This window comes from Plectropomus leopardus, chromosome 12 (genome assembly GCF_026936395.1).
Source record: "Plectropomus leopardus strain MGB_pleo_1.0 chromosome 12, ASM2693639v1, whole genome shotgun sequence".
Classification (NCBI taxonomy): Eukaryota; Metazoa; Chordata; class Actinopteri; order Perciformes; family Serranidae; genus Plectropomus; species Plectropomus leopardus.
In genome coordinates this window covers 20,388,896-20,408,399 of record NC_142187.1, presented here as the reverse complement: position 1 = coordinate 20,408,399, position 19,504 = coordinate 20,388,896, and the positions used below count along the sequence as shown (strand labels likewise).

At 38.3% G+C, this 19,504-nt stretch overlaps 2 protein-coding genes across 9 annotated transcripts in view; one reads left to right on the top strand and one right to left on the bottom strand.

Moving 5' to 3' along the window:
* nyap2b (neuronal tyrosine-phosphorylated phosphoinositide-3-kinase adaptor 2b) overlaps positions 1 to 4,122 on the bottom strand; it is a 32,005-nt gene extending 27,883 nt beyond the window's left edge. For 3 of the 4 annotated variants that reach the window (XM_088085423.1, XM_042497941.2, XM_042497940.2), the window contains exons 1-2: positions 3,914 to 4,122; positions 2,504 to 2,613 (exon numbers count right to left, since the gene is read on the bottom strand). The gene's annotated coding sequence lies outside the window, so the exon portion shown is untranslated. The remainder of the gene's footprint in view (positions 1 to 2,503; positions 2,614 to 3,913) is intronic. The other variant, XM_088085424.1, reaches the window with a different exon arrangement.
* Positions 3,556 to 19,504, top strand: part of gpc5c (glypican 5c) — a 139,594-nt gene continuing 123,645 nt past the window's right edge. Inside the window, exons 1-2 of one of the 5 annotated variants that reach the window (XM_088085426.1) lie at positions 3,556 to 3,685; positions 6,309 to 6,377. Coding sequence is in view for 2 of the 5 variants with exons in the window: in XM_042498509.2 (XP_042354443.1) it covers positions 9,654 to 9,831 (178 nt within the window). In the remaining 3 variants the exon portion in view is untranslated. Of the gene's footprint in view, positions 3,686 to 3,919; positions 3,939 to 6,308; positions 6,378 to 9,355; positions 9,832 to 19,504 lie in introns of those variants that run through there. The other 4 variants (XM_088085427.1, XM_088085428.1, XM_042498509.2 and 1 more) reach the window with 4 other exon arrangements.

Genomic DNA, 19,504 nt, shown 5'->3' with positions numbered 1-19,504 from the left:
GAGAAGGCCATTCATGTTATTGCCGTCAATAAAACAGCTATTTTAACATGAAACTGCTTTATTCTGTATTTTTACAGGTTTAAATCACCAGGGACATTTGTTTTGGAGAGGAGGAGACCTCTGTGGATGATTTGGCCTATGGGCAAAACCTCATCAATGTCTAGATCAGAAATAAGGTGAGTACATATTAAGTTATCAGAGAAAATAGCTGAGCACACATTAGCAGATGCAAGCAACCTGTCTCCAACATGCCAAACAGCTTCAAAGAAACACCAATTTGTAACCTGAAACAGCTCTATTCAATGTTATTACCGGTTTTAATCACCTGGTCCATTTGTTTTAGAGAGGAAGAGACCTCTGCAGAGAATTCGGCTCCTGGTAAAAACCTACTGAACAAAGAACACTGAAGGAAGCCTGGTCAAAAGTTTAACTGGTTGCAATCTGCAATCGTCACTGCTAGATGCCATCTAATCCCTCCTAAATCTCACACACTGTTCCTGGTGTGATTTTCTGGGCTGCAATCAGTCAGTGGGTACCAAAACATAGAACCAAGCCTGTCACCTTTTAATGCCCATCTAAGGTCCAGAGCATCAGGCAACAGATGTTTGGTACTGGCCCATACCGTTTTTTTGCTCCAAATTAGCTATCTCAACAATATGTTATTTGTTTCTTAGCTCATTTTGACTGGGAGCTGATCACAATACATTTGATCAATTTTATCGTTTGAAAATACTGTATCATTTACTAAAAAGCCAATAACATGAAATCGGACAATAAGTCTTTAAGTTATTGGCAAAGTGATACAACCTTGCCATTTCATGTAGTGGACCATTGTGACTTTCATGACTGTGAACAAATACAAACCAATGTGCCCTGGAGCTGATGCCTGGTACTTGATTCAATCATGCATGTAATTATGTTGTATTGATCCACTGCTGTAACAGGCTAATGAAGAGTCTATGAAAACCATTATAGCAATCAATTAAATGCCACTGAGGAAACAGAGTCATTATAAACAGACAGAGGACTCTGCTTTACAAGGTATTATCAAGTGCGACATCTCACTAACAGGGATTGGCACCTACACATAGTGCTACTGTAAGTGGTATCTGCTTCTAAAGGAGGGTGTGTGGGGTGGCATTCACTTTCTTAAAAGCGTCTGTGAAGCTTAATGGCATTCTCTGTTTTCTGCCCTCCCTGGGAATGCTATGCAGGTGAGGAGAAAGAAGGCCCTGGCAGGACAGACAGTGGCACTGAAGATGTCAGACTCTCATTAAAGATGCAACACGACTTACTTCCATTCCTAACATCTCCACCCGAGAGAAATGGAGCATAAGGTTCCTGCCCTGACCGGCACTGTGCAGATATCTGACCGCTCTATGTTTCATGTATGCATGCACATACTGTAAATGTGTGCACCCATTTCCTACTCAATGCACAACATATTCTATGTAAGATTTTCTGAGTGCATGGTGCTCCATTACTCAGATTATTTTTAAACCAAAATCTTATCTACAAGTTCCTTAAAATTCAGCTGCACAGCATGTGGCAATGCTCCACTTAATCAAGCTTCTCCAAACTCATTTATCACCACATCCTCCCTCCAGAGATGTCAAGCTGAGGCATGTCTCGAACGACCACCCTCCACACTTCCCGCTGCTCCACCAAGACAGAGAGGTGAAAATGGGAGACTGAAGAGCGTAATCTCTAAAACAGGCAGTCGTGGGCTCCAATCTTGGGGGTTTAACCCCCTGTAAGCCCCTTAAATACCCAGTTTAGAGGGCCAGAACTGATGGGCTAAAGCCCCCAGAGATTGTCCACTAACTACTTGACTCAGGCACAGCATGGGTACACAGAATGAGGGATCCCCTGCCTTGATGACTGAGGCCACCTCATCCTTCCGTAGCAAAGGACTGAATTAGCTTAACTGGCATCAGAAGCCCCGCAGTTATGTTCGTGATCATATCATATTGTTAAAAGGTCAGCATGAGGATGCAGAGAGGTTTCTGATTAGGGTGTAAATACTGATAGATATTGTTCTTCAGGGATAATAAACTGATGCTGAGTAAATGCCATGCTTTATGTGACAACTGTAAGGATGCTTGGGGTGACTGATGACCTACTTCAGACCACTAACTAGGGATAAGGTATGAGATGAATTTAGTTTAAATAAGATCTGGCTTTAAAATAAGGTTTATAATGTCTGGAGAGAAAATAGTAACTTCCAGTCACTTTAGAATGCTTAAAATTATAGAAACATGTTGTCCTTGACACCTCCTACTGAACTTATTTTGAACTATGTTAATCAAACTTTGTTCAGAAAACTTAACCTGCATAAATGAGCCTCAAGGGCATAAGAGGACTCTAAAAACAAGGGTTATTGGCGCCATCTGCTGACCAAGTTCACCAACATTTGAAGTGCATTTATTTCAGACACACATCATTTAAAAAAAATCTAATTTCTTTTCCATTAGATAGATCTAAATGGCAAAAAAGGCCTTACCAGAAGCAGCAGCATTGGGAGTGTCCGCTGGAGCCTCAGATGGATTACTGAATGGGCCTACGGGGTACAGGCCCAAGGGCCCAAAGTATCAGCACCATTCTGGCCTTCACCTGCAAAGAGACACATACTGACCAAAAGACTCAAAATGACCGAAAAGAAACATAAACGACAAGAAAAAGATGCAAAACAGTTAAAAGAGACAAAGAGCCTCATGATTACTGTGGCTCTCCACTTAGGGGAACTCCTGGTATTGTGCATTTAGGTTTTGTTCAATCTAATACAGAAACCCCGAAATATATAGTCTTTAAGTTTTGTATTCATAACCTTTTTGTTAAAAATGTTTTAAAAATATTCATCAATATGTTAGCCAGGAGTTTCTGAAGACCTCTTCAGATATCAAAATATTCAATGTGAGGCTGATGCTATCTTTTTTTTTTTTTTTGATGGGGCACCATCTTGTGAAAATCTGACTGTATTACCTGTTCCTGCTGCTGTCAAGTAATGTTTTTTTTTCTCCCCCAATATATGCATTTATATCTATAAATATTGTCTCTCTGAATCTTGTCTATTTTGTAACACTGGCTGCATATGTAAAATGCGATGCTGTGTAGAATCAAGATTAATTTACATAAAGAGATGTTATTTTTTATTATGGTAAAAATAATTTGGTCAAACATCATTTTTAATTTTGAATTTTCTCATTTTATATGGCGTTTTAAATCCGTAAATGCAAATGATCTGAAAGGAAACCCAATGTCCACCACTTGAGGCATGAACTGAAACTGTACATTGAATTACTACTAGGACGAGCAAATCCAAAAGTCACCAGTACTATGGGTATTTACAAGCCTTAAAACCCTCATTTCAATTTGTGTGTACATGTACAGCTTTTGTTATTTGTTACTCTGTTAACATATAATATGTTTATATATATATATATATATATATATATATATATATATAAACAGAAAACTCTGACACAGCCTGCCCTCGTCCCACGTGGCGTGACGTAACTACCTTTGCATAATATTGACGTTGTCAATAAAGTTGTGCAAGTTTAAAACTTGCATTTTGAGTTGCTCTTTTAACAGGAAACTTACGTTCGTGTACACCACGTCTTTGCAAAAAAAAAAATAAAGTTACGTGCGCGCTCGTCTTTGTTCATTTCGGGTGGTAATTAAGGTAAGTTGGGAACACCTGTAGGCGTAACTGTCATTTACACAACGAGTAAAAGTTAGCATCAAACTAGCAGTTAGCTGGCTAGCTAGTATTTTAGATATGGCGACAAGTTACTTCGGTATAAAGGTTAAAGTTTACCCTAATACACGCCAGACCTTTTTAAACTCTCTCAACTTGTATGTTAAAAGATTCGTCTCTTATTGTTAGCACAGACTCATTTAAACTTCTTACCTTTGCTCGGAGCAGTTTATCTCAGGTAGGTCAGGCTAACGTCAGTTTACAATTCAAGCTAGCCTAAATTTCAGTCTCTAACGTTACCTCTTTCTCCTTGGCTAGCCTTTGTCGTATGATATTAGTTATCACATTGACAAATTATAATGAAAAAAACCGAGGAAAAAAGGGTATATATGAATTTTAAGTAGACATTCTCAGTCCAATGCAATGGACCGTTTGCAAGGCAGACATTTTGCTGTGTCGTTGCAGGAAAAGCACAGGTGTGTTTAATTACATTATGATAGCCGCATTCCGCTTAGAGGAGGCACTGGTGTTGTTCATGCTAACTCACTGTTATAACTTACCTGAAAATCTAATGGAACTACCTCATCGGTAATGTTATCAGTTTCACCCTTCACTTTTGCTTTTCCTACTATAGCGAGTCTAAATGGCCGCTGTTAAAAAGCACTGCACGAAGGTAGTGGTGTATTGTTAAAAAAGTAATAATACTTAGTTACAATTCTTAAGTATTATGGGGCGTATCTGTCGTTTATTTGAGCTTTTATATTTATTACACGTTCTACATTTACGAAATAAAATATATACTTTTACTCCTATATTTCCTCGAAGCATTTTATTTACTTACAAAATAGGGAAGAAACTTAGCAAAGGAGGAGGGGACTGATGGACTAAATAAAAGGCTGTTTTTTCTTCAAGTGGGCTATATTTAGATAATATATTTAGGTAATAATAAGATAATACTTAGAATTATGACTGCTTGCCTTTTTGTATTCAGCATTTACTCATACATTTACTTTCAGTACTCAAATACATGTAATACAGTATAATTATTTTTGATACTTAGGTAAACTAAATAACAGATACTTTAAGTGCTATACTCAAGTAATATTCTAATAGGCGACTAACTTCTACCAAAGTTATTTTCTTGTAAGATATTTCTACAATTTTTTACTCAAGTATGGCTTTCAGATAATTCTTCCACCACTGATAACACTTACAGAAGAATTAAATCATTTATTTTTATAGATGAGCCATGTGTGCTTTGTAAATCTTTACAGCAGTAATACTAAAACAATAAATTTAACAATCCATATGTTGGTATTTTTTTAATTCCATAGGTGAAATAAAAGTGTAGTAATATTCACCTGCACTGAATGCATGCATGCGTGCTCTTGTGGCTTGGAAACACTTCCTATCCAAGGGTAGCAGGACACTGGAAAAAAATGTTCTGTTGCATTGACCACCACGGAGAAATACTTAGATATCGACCAGTTACTTGTGTTAAGCGTTTATACTGTACCAACAAAGTCACACATGTAACCGGGTGAATTATGAGGCCTTTTAATAGAACCAGGTGACCATTTGTATCCTTTGCCTCATTCTGTATTCTTGCAGATGTTTATGTCTATTTTTTGGCATTATTGTTTGTAGAAAATCACCAATGAAAGCTGGTTGGAGCTTCTGTTCTCCAGAGCCTGTATAAATGTTCATCTCTCTAGGCCTGCTGGAGTGATGCTTAGTGCAGCTGTTTAATCTGACAGCAACTTCAGACACTGTATGCAGATGGTTTAGATTTTTAGGCAAGTTCACATCCAAGCAGAGTCAGCCAGCTACAGCACCTTCTGACTGACCCTGTATGCTGTCTCCACATTACGACTGTTGTGAGATGGCAGATCATTTACCAACTGTGGAGGCGAAAACAGAAGTGTGATCTCTTATCCAGCAGCTGTCTCGTATTGCACCTCCCACATGTCTTTGGATGTGCTAAGGCAAGAAAAATAAAAATATATCCCGATACCTTTAAGAAAATGTTAACATTGATTGATACATTGTTCTTTGTGATAAGTCAACAGTTCTCCTATGAACAGTGTTGCCTATGGAATTGTTAAACTTGCCTATAAAGTGCATAGAATCCATACCTATACAGTATATCCATTGTTTGTTTTAAGGCTGCCTTGTAAGGTGACATTATTATTATTATTATTATTACCAGCAAGTGCCAGCTCAGTTCAAGAAATAATTTTAAGAGATATAGACAGGGGCTTCGGTGGCTCAGTGGATAGAGTGGGTGCCCCATGTACAGAGTCTGAGTCCTCGCTGCAGGGGTTGCAGGTATGATTCCAACCTCAGCCCTTTGCTGCATGTCATCCCCCCTTTCACATGTGCTCTCTGTCCTATCAAATAAAGGCCAAAAAAGCCTCAAAAATATCTTAAGCAATATAGATGATTCTCAGAAATAATATAGAATATATTCAGTTCTGATGCTGGTGCCCAAGCTTCAGGTCCTGCTGAAATTGCCTTGATGTTGGTAATTTAACTACTTGATTTATTGATGGCTCACATAAAGCGTGTTGAGGTATTGAGACTAATTAAGAACATATTTGCCTTCCAGGAATGGGAGAAAAGCTTGGTGTACTGCATGCAACAATGTGCTCTAGCTTTTGCTGAGAACCCTCTTGAGGTAAGTGGAGACTGAGCCTGGAGGTAGAATGCATCACCTGGGAAAGATATGGCAGGAGGTGGACCTGTTTGCCTCAGAAATAATTTAATGAACTGCCCCTCGTAGGTCTACCAAAATGCTCTGGTGTAAACCTGGCCAAATAGCCTTCAGCTCTGCTGTTCTTGAAGATGCTACATAAAACAAGCAGGGTGAGCCAGTGCAGCTGTTGCCTCCAAACTAGTCAGTGAAGATATGTTACCAACTTGGACATCTTAACAGAATGCTTTGGCCCCTTCTACAGAGGCTATATACATCCTCTTTACAAGGGCTCACATGGCCTCCCCACCCAGATTATCTAATGCTGTGTTTAACCTCTGCTGCGGTAAAATAATCACTTGTGTAAATCAGAATCTTACCTGTGATCAGGCCGACATTCACACGCAACTTAACTCAAGAGCAACCTCTACTGGAATAGTAGGAACTTTTTTGCCAGGCAGCACAGTGAGGAAACTGCACAGCATTGCTTCATGTCTATAGTATTTACAGAAGTTGTTACAGACACTGCTGAATAAAAGCGCTTCAGGTTTTACTATATGAGTAAGAATTTAGTCTATGTTGTAGGTATAACAGGTGTGCTCACGTGACTTGTCTGTGCTCTGGGCACTGTGCTCACTACAATATACTGCAAAACTTGAATGAATAGCCCAGGCTATTATTTGCCCAAATCATTGAACTCAACAGGCTTATATTTGGGGCAGGCATTTATATGGGATGGGTTTTGAATTCCTTTGACACAAAACTGTTGCTCAGCAAAGATGGAAAAACAATCAAATTATTTATTTAAGCCTTTGAAACTTGGGCAAATTGGCTTTATTTAGTTTTTCCAAAAACATTTGAAGAAGGTAATGAGCAACAAGAGAAGAAATGATCTAAGTACAAGAAAATTACCTGAAAATTTGCCAAAAACATAGAAAAAAAAACAAGAAAGTAAAACAAGAAAGAAAAAAAAAGCTAGAAATGAACTGAAAAAAAAAATCTTAAAAACACTAATAATTTTGTAAAATAATTTATAGTATATAACTATGATAATTATGAATAAAATTCACACTGGATGTTTTTACTTAGGTTTTTTTTTAAAGTCTCCTTTTATATGCGTGATCTAGGCAGCTAACTAATGTTATCTTCAGAGGGTAGCCAACAACCAGGTTATATACATCCAAAGAACTCCTATAAAAATAATCATTATCGTACAACAGTTGGCAACTGAACACTGTTGTAGTATTGTGTCTGTCAAGGAGAGGGCAGTATTTAACATACAATGTGTTCAAATAACTCAATAGTGTAAGATTACATATGGAAATGCAGTGACAAACTTTCAAAATCAATGTTAAAACACTAAAATTATATTTTTTAAAATAATAATGTGTCTGGTTAACATACTTTCTCAATATGTTCACTAAAGTGTAATAGTCTGCAGATGTGAATTCTCACAAGGGGCATGCAATCCTAAGTATCGATGCACGTTATGAGCGCCATCTTTAATCAAATATTGGTAAAATTAATGATCAATCAATCAATTGATTGTGATTTTTTTTTTTAAAAAAAAAACAACTTTGCTTATACCAAACAATACCACATATTTTTTTTCCTCAATCAAAGCTCACAGCAACATATTGCATATTTTCTGAAAGCATAGCCAGTGAAACATATAAAGATGTAGCAGCCTAGACATATAAAACACTGTGAATATAACTGAGTAATGCTTTGCTTTGTCTGCTTCATTTTTCACTGTTGCTGCTGCACTCATCCTCCAGACCCCAAGATAGTTGCCTCATCATGAAATACTTATAAGATGTGGGTTGGTCTAGTCATTGAAATATGCTTTCAAACTGCACCTTTCTACTCATAGCTAGAATGTAATAGGGGACTACACATTATTTACATTTCAAAATCAGGTCCTTGTTTGTAAATGGATTAATTCAGTTTCACATGTTCGATCAAATTCTTAGCGACCAATTAACTGATGGTCAATTTGTTGTTATCCTCCTTCAGCTTTGGTGAATCTAAATGATTGAAAACCAAATCCAAAAAACAACCCCACATCATGACAATGTATCTCCATTTGGTTAATTTAACTCTCCAGTACCTCTTATTTGATACACCATAGATAAACAGTGTATACTACTTGACATCAAACCTGCAAAGCCTAAAAGGAACATAATACTGAAAGAGACAGTCTGGGGAAAAAAAAATCATGTTTTTTACTTAACAGTTTGGCCAGTAGATGTCAGCCCTGTGAATTAAATGACATGTATTGCTCCACAGCTTCAGCAACATAAAGCACAACTTTCAACTCACCATACTCTAAACTAATGTCCTGTCCTGTTTTACCCCATCCCACCCCCCATAGACCTACATTTTAAAATGCCTGTCTTGAAGAGACAAAAGTATATTAATTTTGTCATTATCCTCAGTTTTTGAAAAAGAAAAGGGAGTACCAGAAAGCAACTTGGTGCCCTCTCACCATTTCTAGAGGTGTATTTGTAGCAGTGGCTGTTAGTGTCAAATTAGATTTAAAACAGAAATGGTCTTTGGCTGTGTTACAAAAATTAAAATAAATAAATAAATAAAAAAATCCCAGACAGGGATAGGTGAGGCATTTATGTGATATTTTAATTTATTTTTTGATCAGAAGTAGTTTCATGGAATAAAAATAGCCTTGTCAAGGATTCATTTTTCGTTTTTTGTTTGGTAGAGGAGTAACTGCATGGTATTCAGATGTAACAGTTGATAACAGGGGACAGAAAAAGTGTGTGTGTGGGGGGGGGGGATCAACATTTGTTTTTGTTTTGTTTTAATAATACAATACGAAATTGGTTGTAGGGACTGAAAATGTTTCTCCAAGGATACTGACACTGCAAGTCCCTATAGGGATATCGTAGTGAGTTTTAGTTGGGGCACTTAGCTGAAGTAAACAGAAAGGGAGGGGAGTGTGCGCAAGGCTTAGGAAACAGGCATGCAGACAGCCGACCACTGCAAAGTGTTGAGCGCGGGACAGACTGGCTTCAGCCCACACCACTCTTCCTCTGTCCAAGAGAAGACCCCAAAACCTCTGCCGTGAGCCGCTCACACTCATCCCAACCAATAATGTGAAAATCAGACGGAAACGTTTGTCAGATGTTTAAACTAATCGTCGCTTCATTGTACTTGAGTGCCGTCTATTTTCAACACTGTCACACAGTTTGCAGTCAGGCTACAGTAGGCTATCCACACGGATACCTAGTGTGAGATGCGGCAATGTCCCGAGGAATATGCCCACGCGTGAACTCTTGCGGATGCTTTTGGATTTTGTCAGCGGTCATATTTGCGGTGAAAGTGATCGACGTGGACGCGTACAGCTGTCATGAAGTGAGGACCGCTTTCCAGCTGCGGCAGGTCGGCCCGCTGCACCGCGTACCGGAGACACCTGGCACAGGTGAGCCAGTGGGTTTGGCAACTCATAGTGAAGAGCACTTTGGCCAAAGCACACTGCAAACATCATTAAGTTAGTGAATTAATGCGCAGACAGAAGTTATGCGTTTACTTTTAACTACAGCGATTTAAAAAAATATGCAAATGTATAAATATCTTTAACCATTTATATTTTAAAAGGGAATTATCCTTTACTTAATGCACAGTGCTTGTAACTGTTCTGGGCTTCTGTCAAAAGCACACGTGGGTCAGTGCACACACACTGTGAGCAAAGCAAACCCACTCAAGTGACAGCAGCAAGAGTCTGAAAGGCTGATTGACAGAGCAGATATTTCTTTCTGTTTTCAATTTTTTCATATTGTGACATCTTAGTCATGTTAGCTGAGGTAAAATGACACATGGTTTGCCCAGAAAATATCTGATATTGTCCATAGGTGATACTATTAATTATGATGTATTTTTAGTCTAAACAATACCTGAAGTTATATGAAATTATCTTAGTGGATTGTGTATTAACATGCTTGTCAGTCCCTTTTCATTGAATTTCAGGTATTATATTGGTCCGTATTGTATATTCTGAACATCCCAAAAACATGTATCTGTTTATTGGTATGGTATTAGTAAAAGGTAATATTGCATGTTAAAGTCACCCATCTAATCTGTGTGCTTTAAAGCATCAGAGCCTCTTTGATTTTCCTCACAAGCTGCAGCTTCACATGCCACCCAGCTGCTTATCAAACAAGCAGGCTGTTTGGAGGGATTAAACAATTATTTTGCAAATTTCCTTTGGCAGAGAAGCAGCGCGGCATATTCACAAGATGCTGAGACAGGGTTTTTGAGCTAGAACAAGTCTAGTGTGACTCAGAGGTCTCATATGGTTTAATCTCAGTGGATAAAGAGGCTGCAATATTGCGTCCACAAAAGAGGGAGTGATTGACTTGCAATCTTCAGATTGACTCACAGAAGTCAGCCTCCAACAACTCTTTTGGCCAAGTTTGTTTTGACACTTGGGGTAGCATCGTCCCTTAAGTGTACATGCACTTTAGCTAAGGAGTCATAGTTTATGTAAACATTCTGTCCAGGCTCCTGCAACAGGCCTATAGAGTCTTTTGGCAGCCCTGCTGACATGTTTCCCTTTTTTTTTGTCTTTTGTCAGATTTTTTTTGTCAGAGCGATGCTTGAAGCAGCATCAAATGCCTTGAAGGTTTTGTGGTATGTGCTTTCCTCAAGCACACTGAGGAAAAGTTATTTTATGAGAATAAACATTGGTTCCAAATCTGTTTTGGAGGCAAGATGCATTTTAGCGGGTTTAGGCTTTGGTTCAACTATGCTAGGTTTGCTCGAAAGTTATTCTGCAAGCATAGTAAGAAACTTATTTTTAACTAATTGTGTCATATTTCTTCTATGTGGCCATTCAAATTGTCATTCAGTTCATTTGAACACAAGAAATTGGACTATTCAGTGTGCATTATTATATCTTTATTATTATTAGGTCTTTTAGTACAAGGAGACTACAATTTTAGTGCATTTTTCCTGGCAAACACCTAAATACCAGTAGATGAATGTACATCTATATGACGACAGATCAGGATATTTGCAGCAATAGTGTCACATGCAGGTTGGTGGCAGCTTAAGTATCACCCAGTCTGAGTCTGCAAGCTGTGACAGGGAGAAGAGCAATAGATAGCTGAGTGGGAAACATACCTAGAGGTGCATCCAAACCACTCGATATGTTTGTTTAGCAGGGTGTCACTACTAGCAACAGAGGATGTCAGTTTCATTGCAAGCAGTAGTTTTGGGTTTGCTCTTAAAGACAGAAGAAACTTGGTCCTCTTAGGATGTCAGCAGTCTGGAACAAGGCATGCGTCATGAGCTTTTAGTCTGCAGTACTTTAACAGAAGCTACATATCAGCTCGATGAGCATTATACCTGAGCAAATATGGTGTGACTGTATGCAGTAGTCTTTCATTTTAATAAATTTGCTTTCCCCACCTTTATATTTTGTTTCTGTGACATATACTCTATCTGTAGTGAAAATATTTCTTTAATGGGGCTGATGTGATCCAGATACAAACTGTGGCTCTTTGGTAGGGACTATTAATTGATATAAATATTTGTGTTTGTTTCTATAAGGTGTGGTGAACTGCATTTTTGTGCATTTACACTCCACCAGCTGTCTGGTCCTCCTTCCCCTCGCAGCTAATCAAACATAACTGTAGCTTCCCGAGTACATTTTGGGCTTCTATCTTATTTTGCTTTTTATTTGTACTCGTCCTAGAGAGGTTGTTTTAGGTCGGGGCGTAATCTTGTCTTCAAAGCGCTGACCAATGGAAGGGGGCGTTGGAGTGGGAGATTTGGTGCATATGTGTGTGTGTGTACACAATTATGCTACTCTGCTTCAGTTCTCAGATCAAATGCCAATAAAAGCAACTCTTGAAATTTGAAGTGGCAAAACTTCAGCCCTTTTCACAGCCTGATGTTTGGTTTAGGATACAGTGCTGCGTTTCATTCATGTGCGGTGAACTGATTTCGCACTAAGAGCCAGAAGTGTGGCAGCAGGGAACTTCAGCGCTGGCTAGTTGGACATGATCCTATATAAAAAGAATTGAGCTTTTACGGTACAGATATTTAATGCAATATATATTTATTTTTTAAAATATTGTATTCGGTAAAAACATGAAGTGCCATAAGTAGTGATAGTGCCTTATGATTACTAAGAGCACTGTAACATTATGTTGGCAAGCAGTGGGGGAAGAAGTACTCAGATTCTTTAGACAAGCAAGTAGGAAAATGCTGCAATAGCTCAACGTTCAGTTAATAAGAATAAATATAAAACATTGTTTTTTTTGTTTACCCAGCCTAAACCAGTGTTCCTCAAATGGGATATGGGGTACTTTGTACTCAAGGGGTTACCTGAAATATTTTTCCTGTTAATTAAAAAAACAACACATGCATAATTTCTAAAATAATTGGTATGATAAGTTCAATGAAAAAATTATATGAGAAATCAAGAAAAGATTTTATTTTCAGTATTCCCATTTTCAATGCAAAATGTTAATTATCATAAACTTTAAACTGCAGCAACAAGAGCAATCACACTGACATTTGTTCATTGTGTATTTTTACCACGGACTGTAAAAATAATGACGTTACCCACTGGTTCTTGGACTCTCATTTTAAAGCCTCGAGTTTTGCATTTTGGCTGTCGCCATCTTGGTTTTGTAGGGCAAAAAATTTTTGGGCAAGAGGCTGGTGTTGCGATGGAGCGAGAGGTGGATCTGACTGACAAGCCAAGGACGCCATCAGCAGACAGCCTGTCGCTCAAAGTGTCCTTAATTCTGCATAACTTTAAGCCTTGATAAAGTGTTTTTGGGTGAGATGCATAAAAATTCACCCTTCGATCAGTTATCATAAACAGGGATATTAGCTATAGAGACCAAAATATTTTTTCTACCAGGCTGTAAACATGTTTTTTGGGTTGTTTTTTCTGCTATTTAGTGTGGTATTGAAAGTTGGGGATTGACTGGCCTTTAAAGCCAGCCTCAAGTGGCCATTCAAAAAACTACAGTATTTGGCACTTCTGCATTGGCTTCATTTTTCAGCCTCAAAAGTTGCCTCTTGATTTCTACCAGAAAATGTTTTTCACTGGTCAGGGGGTACTTGGCTGCAAAAAATATTTAAAAGGGTGTATATTACTGGAAAAAGGTTGAAAACCACTGTCTTAAACTATATGATGTAGTTCATGAGCACTCGGAATGTATAGTAAAAATACTTAACTGCTTATGTGTGCTGAAGTAGTGCAGTGAATTGACTTGTATATCCTTGTACTGAATTATTAGACCCAAATATTTGCTTTCCAGGCATTAAGTGTTTGTTCCCTGTGCCATACTTTATAAAGAGCAACATTATCTCCATGCCCGATTCAGCATCAAGGGAACTTAGATAATCAGTGACATGAAGTTGCTTATCCTGTGATTATTTTGAAGAGTTATGACCACTTTGGTACCGTGGTACACAGCCAAATGCTCCATATTGAGATTACCACAGGGTGCTGATATAGCCCTTTGGAGATAGATCATTTGGAAAGCAGACAGCCAGCACTGCTGCTTACAGACACGCTAATTCTACAGCTGGCTCCTTTAGATAATGTCCTCAGATATAATCAACCTATTTTCCAGCTCAGTTAAGATCTGGATCTGATTGAGCAGGACTTATCTGATTGTGTACATACCACACACACAGAACACTGGTCAACTTATTACTCCTCTGCCATTCTCTGATTTACTGTGTCATTAACAGCTATTTTAGCGTGATAGACAAAGTGTCTTATATCTTGAACACAAGGCAAGCAGGGTCATGTGTTAATAGAGAGGGAATGGGAACAGTGTGTTATCACATGTCACCACACCCTTAACCAGTTGCAGCGTCAAAGGCCTTGGCAAGCTCTCAAAGCTCAACGTGTTCTCTGATTGGCTGTAGTTATTTTTGATTCCCTTTTTAACTTGGCCTTTCTCACTGAGAGAGCATGCACATGGTGCACACCTACCGTACTCCATACACACTTAGAATTATTAAGCATCTATGTTTTCTTTTTCGGGCCATGTCTTAACTGATCACTGTAATGTAGAAGTCGATTAAGTTACCCGTCTAAATTTCTTTGTAAAACCCTTCTGGCATTCACCAAAGTTTTCTTTTTTGGAATCTATGCACAGTCAATAGCACACGTATGTATATTTTGTGCCGACATGTTTGTGCAGAATATTTTGTCATTGCATTCTCTACATTTCTACAGTTGTAAAATATTATGGGATTTACATAACAATTATATTTTTATAATTTAAGAAGCCCAAAGAGTAAAGGAAGATCAAGAGACAGATCCACCCCTCTTTCCCTCTCAAACGAATGTGCATGTACTGCAAAGATAGCCAAATTTTATGTGAGAACTCTCATTATATCTGTTAGGTATTTCTCAAATTCTCTCAACTTTTCTGTGTGTGCACACAGCCCTGCAGTCTCATGTCCTTTTGTGGGGATTTGCGGGGTGTTTAGTTAGAATATGATTACTAGGTTCAACATGCTTTCAACTTATGAGGACCGTTCAGTTATACATTACAAGAATACCGGTGTGAACAATTGTGCAGTTCAAAGACATGTAGTGAATTAGATGTAGATTTTTCCTAGAAACTTTATTAAGAACAAAGTTAAGAAAAAAGATGTTGATGAAAGAGGCCCATTGTGATTTGTTAATGTTAAGGAAACATTGGTGGTAAAAAATAACATCACTGACAATGCCAGACATTACAGATTATTGAACTAACAAGCACCTCAGATGCTCTTTCTCCAGCCCACCCCAAACACACCATCCTGGCCAGTGATGTCCCAGTCTGAAGCTGATTACTCCGTCTGAGTCGGTGTCTACACAACATCTCTTATTGGATTTCAGCCTAAGTCAATCTTGTTTTTCAACTGATTGTGCGGTACCTTACCCTCCTGGCTTGTTACTGAGGTAGAGGCTGATGCAATTTTATGAGTTTAGTAGACTGCCAAGTATATCATCTACCTCTCCAATAATATAACCATTCAGAGAAGATGAATCTTCTTGCACTGTGGGGATAGAAATAGTACATAAGAGGAGAGCCAGTGTCTAAGAGGGAATGTTCAACAGATTATTTTAAATGTTAACATAATTACTCTGCCTGTCGGTGGCTGAGCACCCCTCTGATATAATGCTGCTTCATCAGCCCTGCATGCCCACCCGTCTTCCACTTTCTTAAGCTCTGTCTGTCCAACCTCTTGCCCTCTGGCGTGGCTTTGGACCCTGTGCCAATCACTGTAGGCAGTTCCAGCTCGGGATCTGGGAAAGCTAAACATTCCAGCTGAGTTTCAAGGTTGTCCAAAAATGCAGGTATGCGGCAAAGACCCTTTGAGATTTGTTTTCATTCAACGTGGTCCATCCAAAACACAGCAAATCTGTAGTAAATATCCTGTATGTTCAGTGGATCTGGGAACTTCAAAGGGACCTGGCTTCCTGAGGCAGGAGAGGAGTAACTGCATTAATTGCCTACTTTCTAACAAAGTTATTCTTGTTCTCTGAAAATATCAAAACAGCAGCATCAGGAAACTGCAACCCTCCTGGTCATCAACGCATTCCAAATCATAACAAAATTTCCATACCATATTGAGAAGATGTGAGCTGCATATAAATCATTTCAGGAGTGCAGGAGTTTATGCACGTGTGTTTGAAGAGGGTGGTTACAACGTAACCATCATCTCAGCAGTGTACTGTATTCAGCCTTGCTACTGTAGTACCACATATTGAGAATGGCATGTGAGTTAGCAGGGCAATTATACAGTGGTAGAGTTTCTCCACTCAGGAGTTTTGACTTGTGCAATGAAGGGCACTGAGGTGTTGCTGAAGGGATTGTGACTAACAAGTCAGGACCCCTGAGCCATGGCTTTAATACGGCAAATTACTCCAGAGGTATTTGTCACCTGAGGACGATTAAGGGAATTAGGATTCAGAGTTGACATCCAGTCTGGAGAGCAGAGTGTGTTAAGGTTTAGCCAGGCAGAAGGAGCAGCATACACATTAGGCACTAATTACAAAAGACCTGTGGAGTTCATTCCTCTTTGCCCAACGGAGTCTATATTAAGTCACATTAAGGCCAAAAGTTGTTATTTGAAATCAGATGAATAGCTACACAAAATAACATTTACAATCCGCGAGAAACTTTGGAATATAGAAGATAAATTAAATCACAGCAGAAAATCTTGCTACAAAAATGTGAAGTGTCCTCATATTCTGCATATATATATCGGTCAGTGCAATATATCTGTTCTCACAAGTTTTCAGCATATTAAAAGCAGTTATTTAAACAGTGCACCTACAATGTGGACACAGGTTTTATGATTCTTCAGAGCTCAGTTAGCTGTCTTCCAGTACTTACTCTTACAAAAAATTGTGATTTCTTAGTAATTACACAATTAAATCATCACTGGCACAGCTGGCTGATCTTAGAGCATGGGTGAGGTATCGATTCTCAGTGTATTAAAGATTGATTCACATGCAATATCTTAAATGACTATGTCGCGAACAATAGAGTATGAATTCTCGTGTCATTTTCTTTAAAGCCACCTGCTTGAGACTCAATTTGGCGTTTCAGTTCTCTTGCTTTCTCCTGTGACTGCCCACCTAGTCACATCTTGCAACTATGTAGCACCAGTGAGACTTGCAAATATTACTAATTTGTGAACTAGAGAGTTGTTAGTTTGTTTCCTGCTCACAGTGAAGGAGGCTTCAAGTTTACAGCAAAAACATCACCACTTCCCACACAAAACCAACTGGGTGCTTCAGAATCAAAGCACAAGTAGTTTGACTTTGTTTATTGCTTTATAACAATACTTTATTTAACTTTCTTAAAACAGTACTTCAGCTTTATTATAACAGTACTTTATTTAACTTCATTGTAACAGTAGTTTATGTAGTAGTGTAATATGTTATTTCCCACAGTGGAAGAATATTTCAAAATATCTAGATATATATTGTATATCCAGGTGAAGCCCTAAAAATGTTGCAATATTATTCATAGGCCATATCATTTTTTTTCTTGGCAACAACTACAGAATGGAGACCAACTCCATGCTGTAGTTATTGAATTGTGATGCATACCAAAAAATATATATAATCTATGAAAGAAAGTCTTCAACAATGCTGATCTAAGCCTAAGTCCCGTCAGAGATCATTCCAGTCCATCCAATCAAACATTTGATGCAGGACTTTGTTGTTGGAAAATTGTTGTTGAGTCATCGTCTCCAAGCAATTTGATAGGACTTGAGTAATTTTGCAAAGAGTAAGGGGGGAAATTGTCCAGATGTTCAAAACTGTTACTGTTGCCAAAGGTGCCTACTAAAGTTTGACAGGAAGAGGGTGAGAATCTATGCAAATGTTTTGAATTCAGAGATTTTTTGACATTGATATTAAACACCTGTTAAAACAGTCATTAAACCAGATGCTCTATTTGCAATCCACAGGTTTGTACTATTTATTTTGAAAATGCAAATGATGTATAGTTTTAATGCTACACGTGTCACTCAAAAACAAGCCGGCCAGATATTAATAGATATGCCCTACATTGTAGACTTCAGTGACTCTTAGAGTCCTTGGAAGACTGCACTCTGAGTCCTCAATACATATTTTAGTTTATCCTCCAGGCAGAAGCCATTAAAATGGTGTTTGTTAAAATACCAAATGTAATATATTTTCAAAGATGAAAAAAGAGTGGACTCAGCAATATTTTTGCTGTTGGACATAGAAATAGTGACAATTGGCTTCTAATGATTCCAGAAAGTGGCATGGTACATTCGTGACACAGCCAGCCTGTCCTGACTGCTGTGGTGGCTTTAACAGCCAAAGTCTCTCTGAGTATCACTTACTCCATGCAGCTACTCGCAAGGGACGGAGAGGCTAGGCTGGATTCCACTGTGAGTCCCTGGATATTAGTTTCATATCACAGATAACACACCAACACAAAGGAGAGAAAGAGCCAGCCAGTGAGGAGAACAGGGTCAGGGACAGAAGGGGAGAGAGGACACACACCAATGTGGTGAAATGTCAACCTTAAAACAGAATTAAAACAATATACCTCGCTTTCAAAAGGTAACCAATATTTGACAAGTCGTACACCTTTCCCATGTAGCAGTATGCTTTCCAGGAGCCGATCTCGTAAAATAGTATGCTTCACCAAGGGCTCTGCTAAATGGCACTTGGAATTTTGAGCTAAGAGTTTCATATTAAAACATAATCACTATCAGAGAGAGTGGCTTGAGCTTGGTATAATGTGATTTATTAATAAGCTTATTCAAAATATCTTCAAGGATGAGGCCCTGTCTCTGACACTAATACTTACTGAGTTATTGACAAATGGTCTTATGTTTTTAGTATTTGGTGGAATTCTGAATGATATGAATTGTTGGATAATATAGTGTTCAGAGAAGGGATTTGGTTTGTTGTTGCATGTAGTTCTACCCAGACAACCAATATGTTATACCTAATTGGGCTCGACATTAACTTTTGAGACACTTGTCTTTTGGAAATGTAAATTTACCTTTCACTTGGCCAGGCACAAAAGTCAGATGTCTTGGTAAAAATGACAATAATTTACTTTAATTATTTTGTTTGCGAATGCAGAATTCATATGCACATTTTTTATGATAGTATATTATGACATTTTCATGACATACTATACTATGACTTTTACATGACATATTTATGGCATACTATACTATGACCTTTTTTATGACATACTATAATAAGACTTTTTTCATATGACATTTTTATGCAGAGTTGAGTGGCACCGCAGTGGCAGTCGGGGGGACACACAACCCACTGTCAACTAGGAGAGAAGTCCGCATGGTTTGTTGATCAGAAGCCTTAAATCTATTTTAAAACGGTCAGAGCAACAATGTTTTACATTCTAGTTTGTCATTCATTTAATGTACGAATTACTACTGCCAAGAAGGTTATGATTTAGTTCATTTATGACAACCACCTACAGTAATGATAAAAAAAATCCTCCATTTTATTATTCTTAAAAAGATTCTTATTACACTTCTCTCCGAGAGGACAGTGAGTTTAGGGAGGCATCTCTCAACTGACGACAGAGTGCCAATCAGCTCGA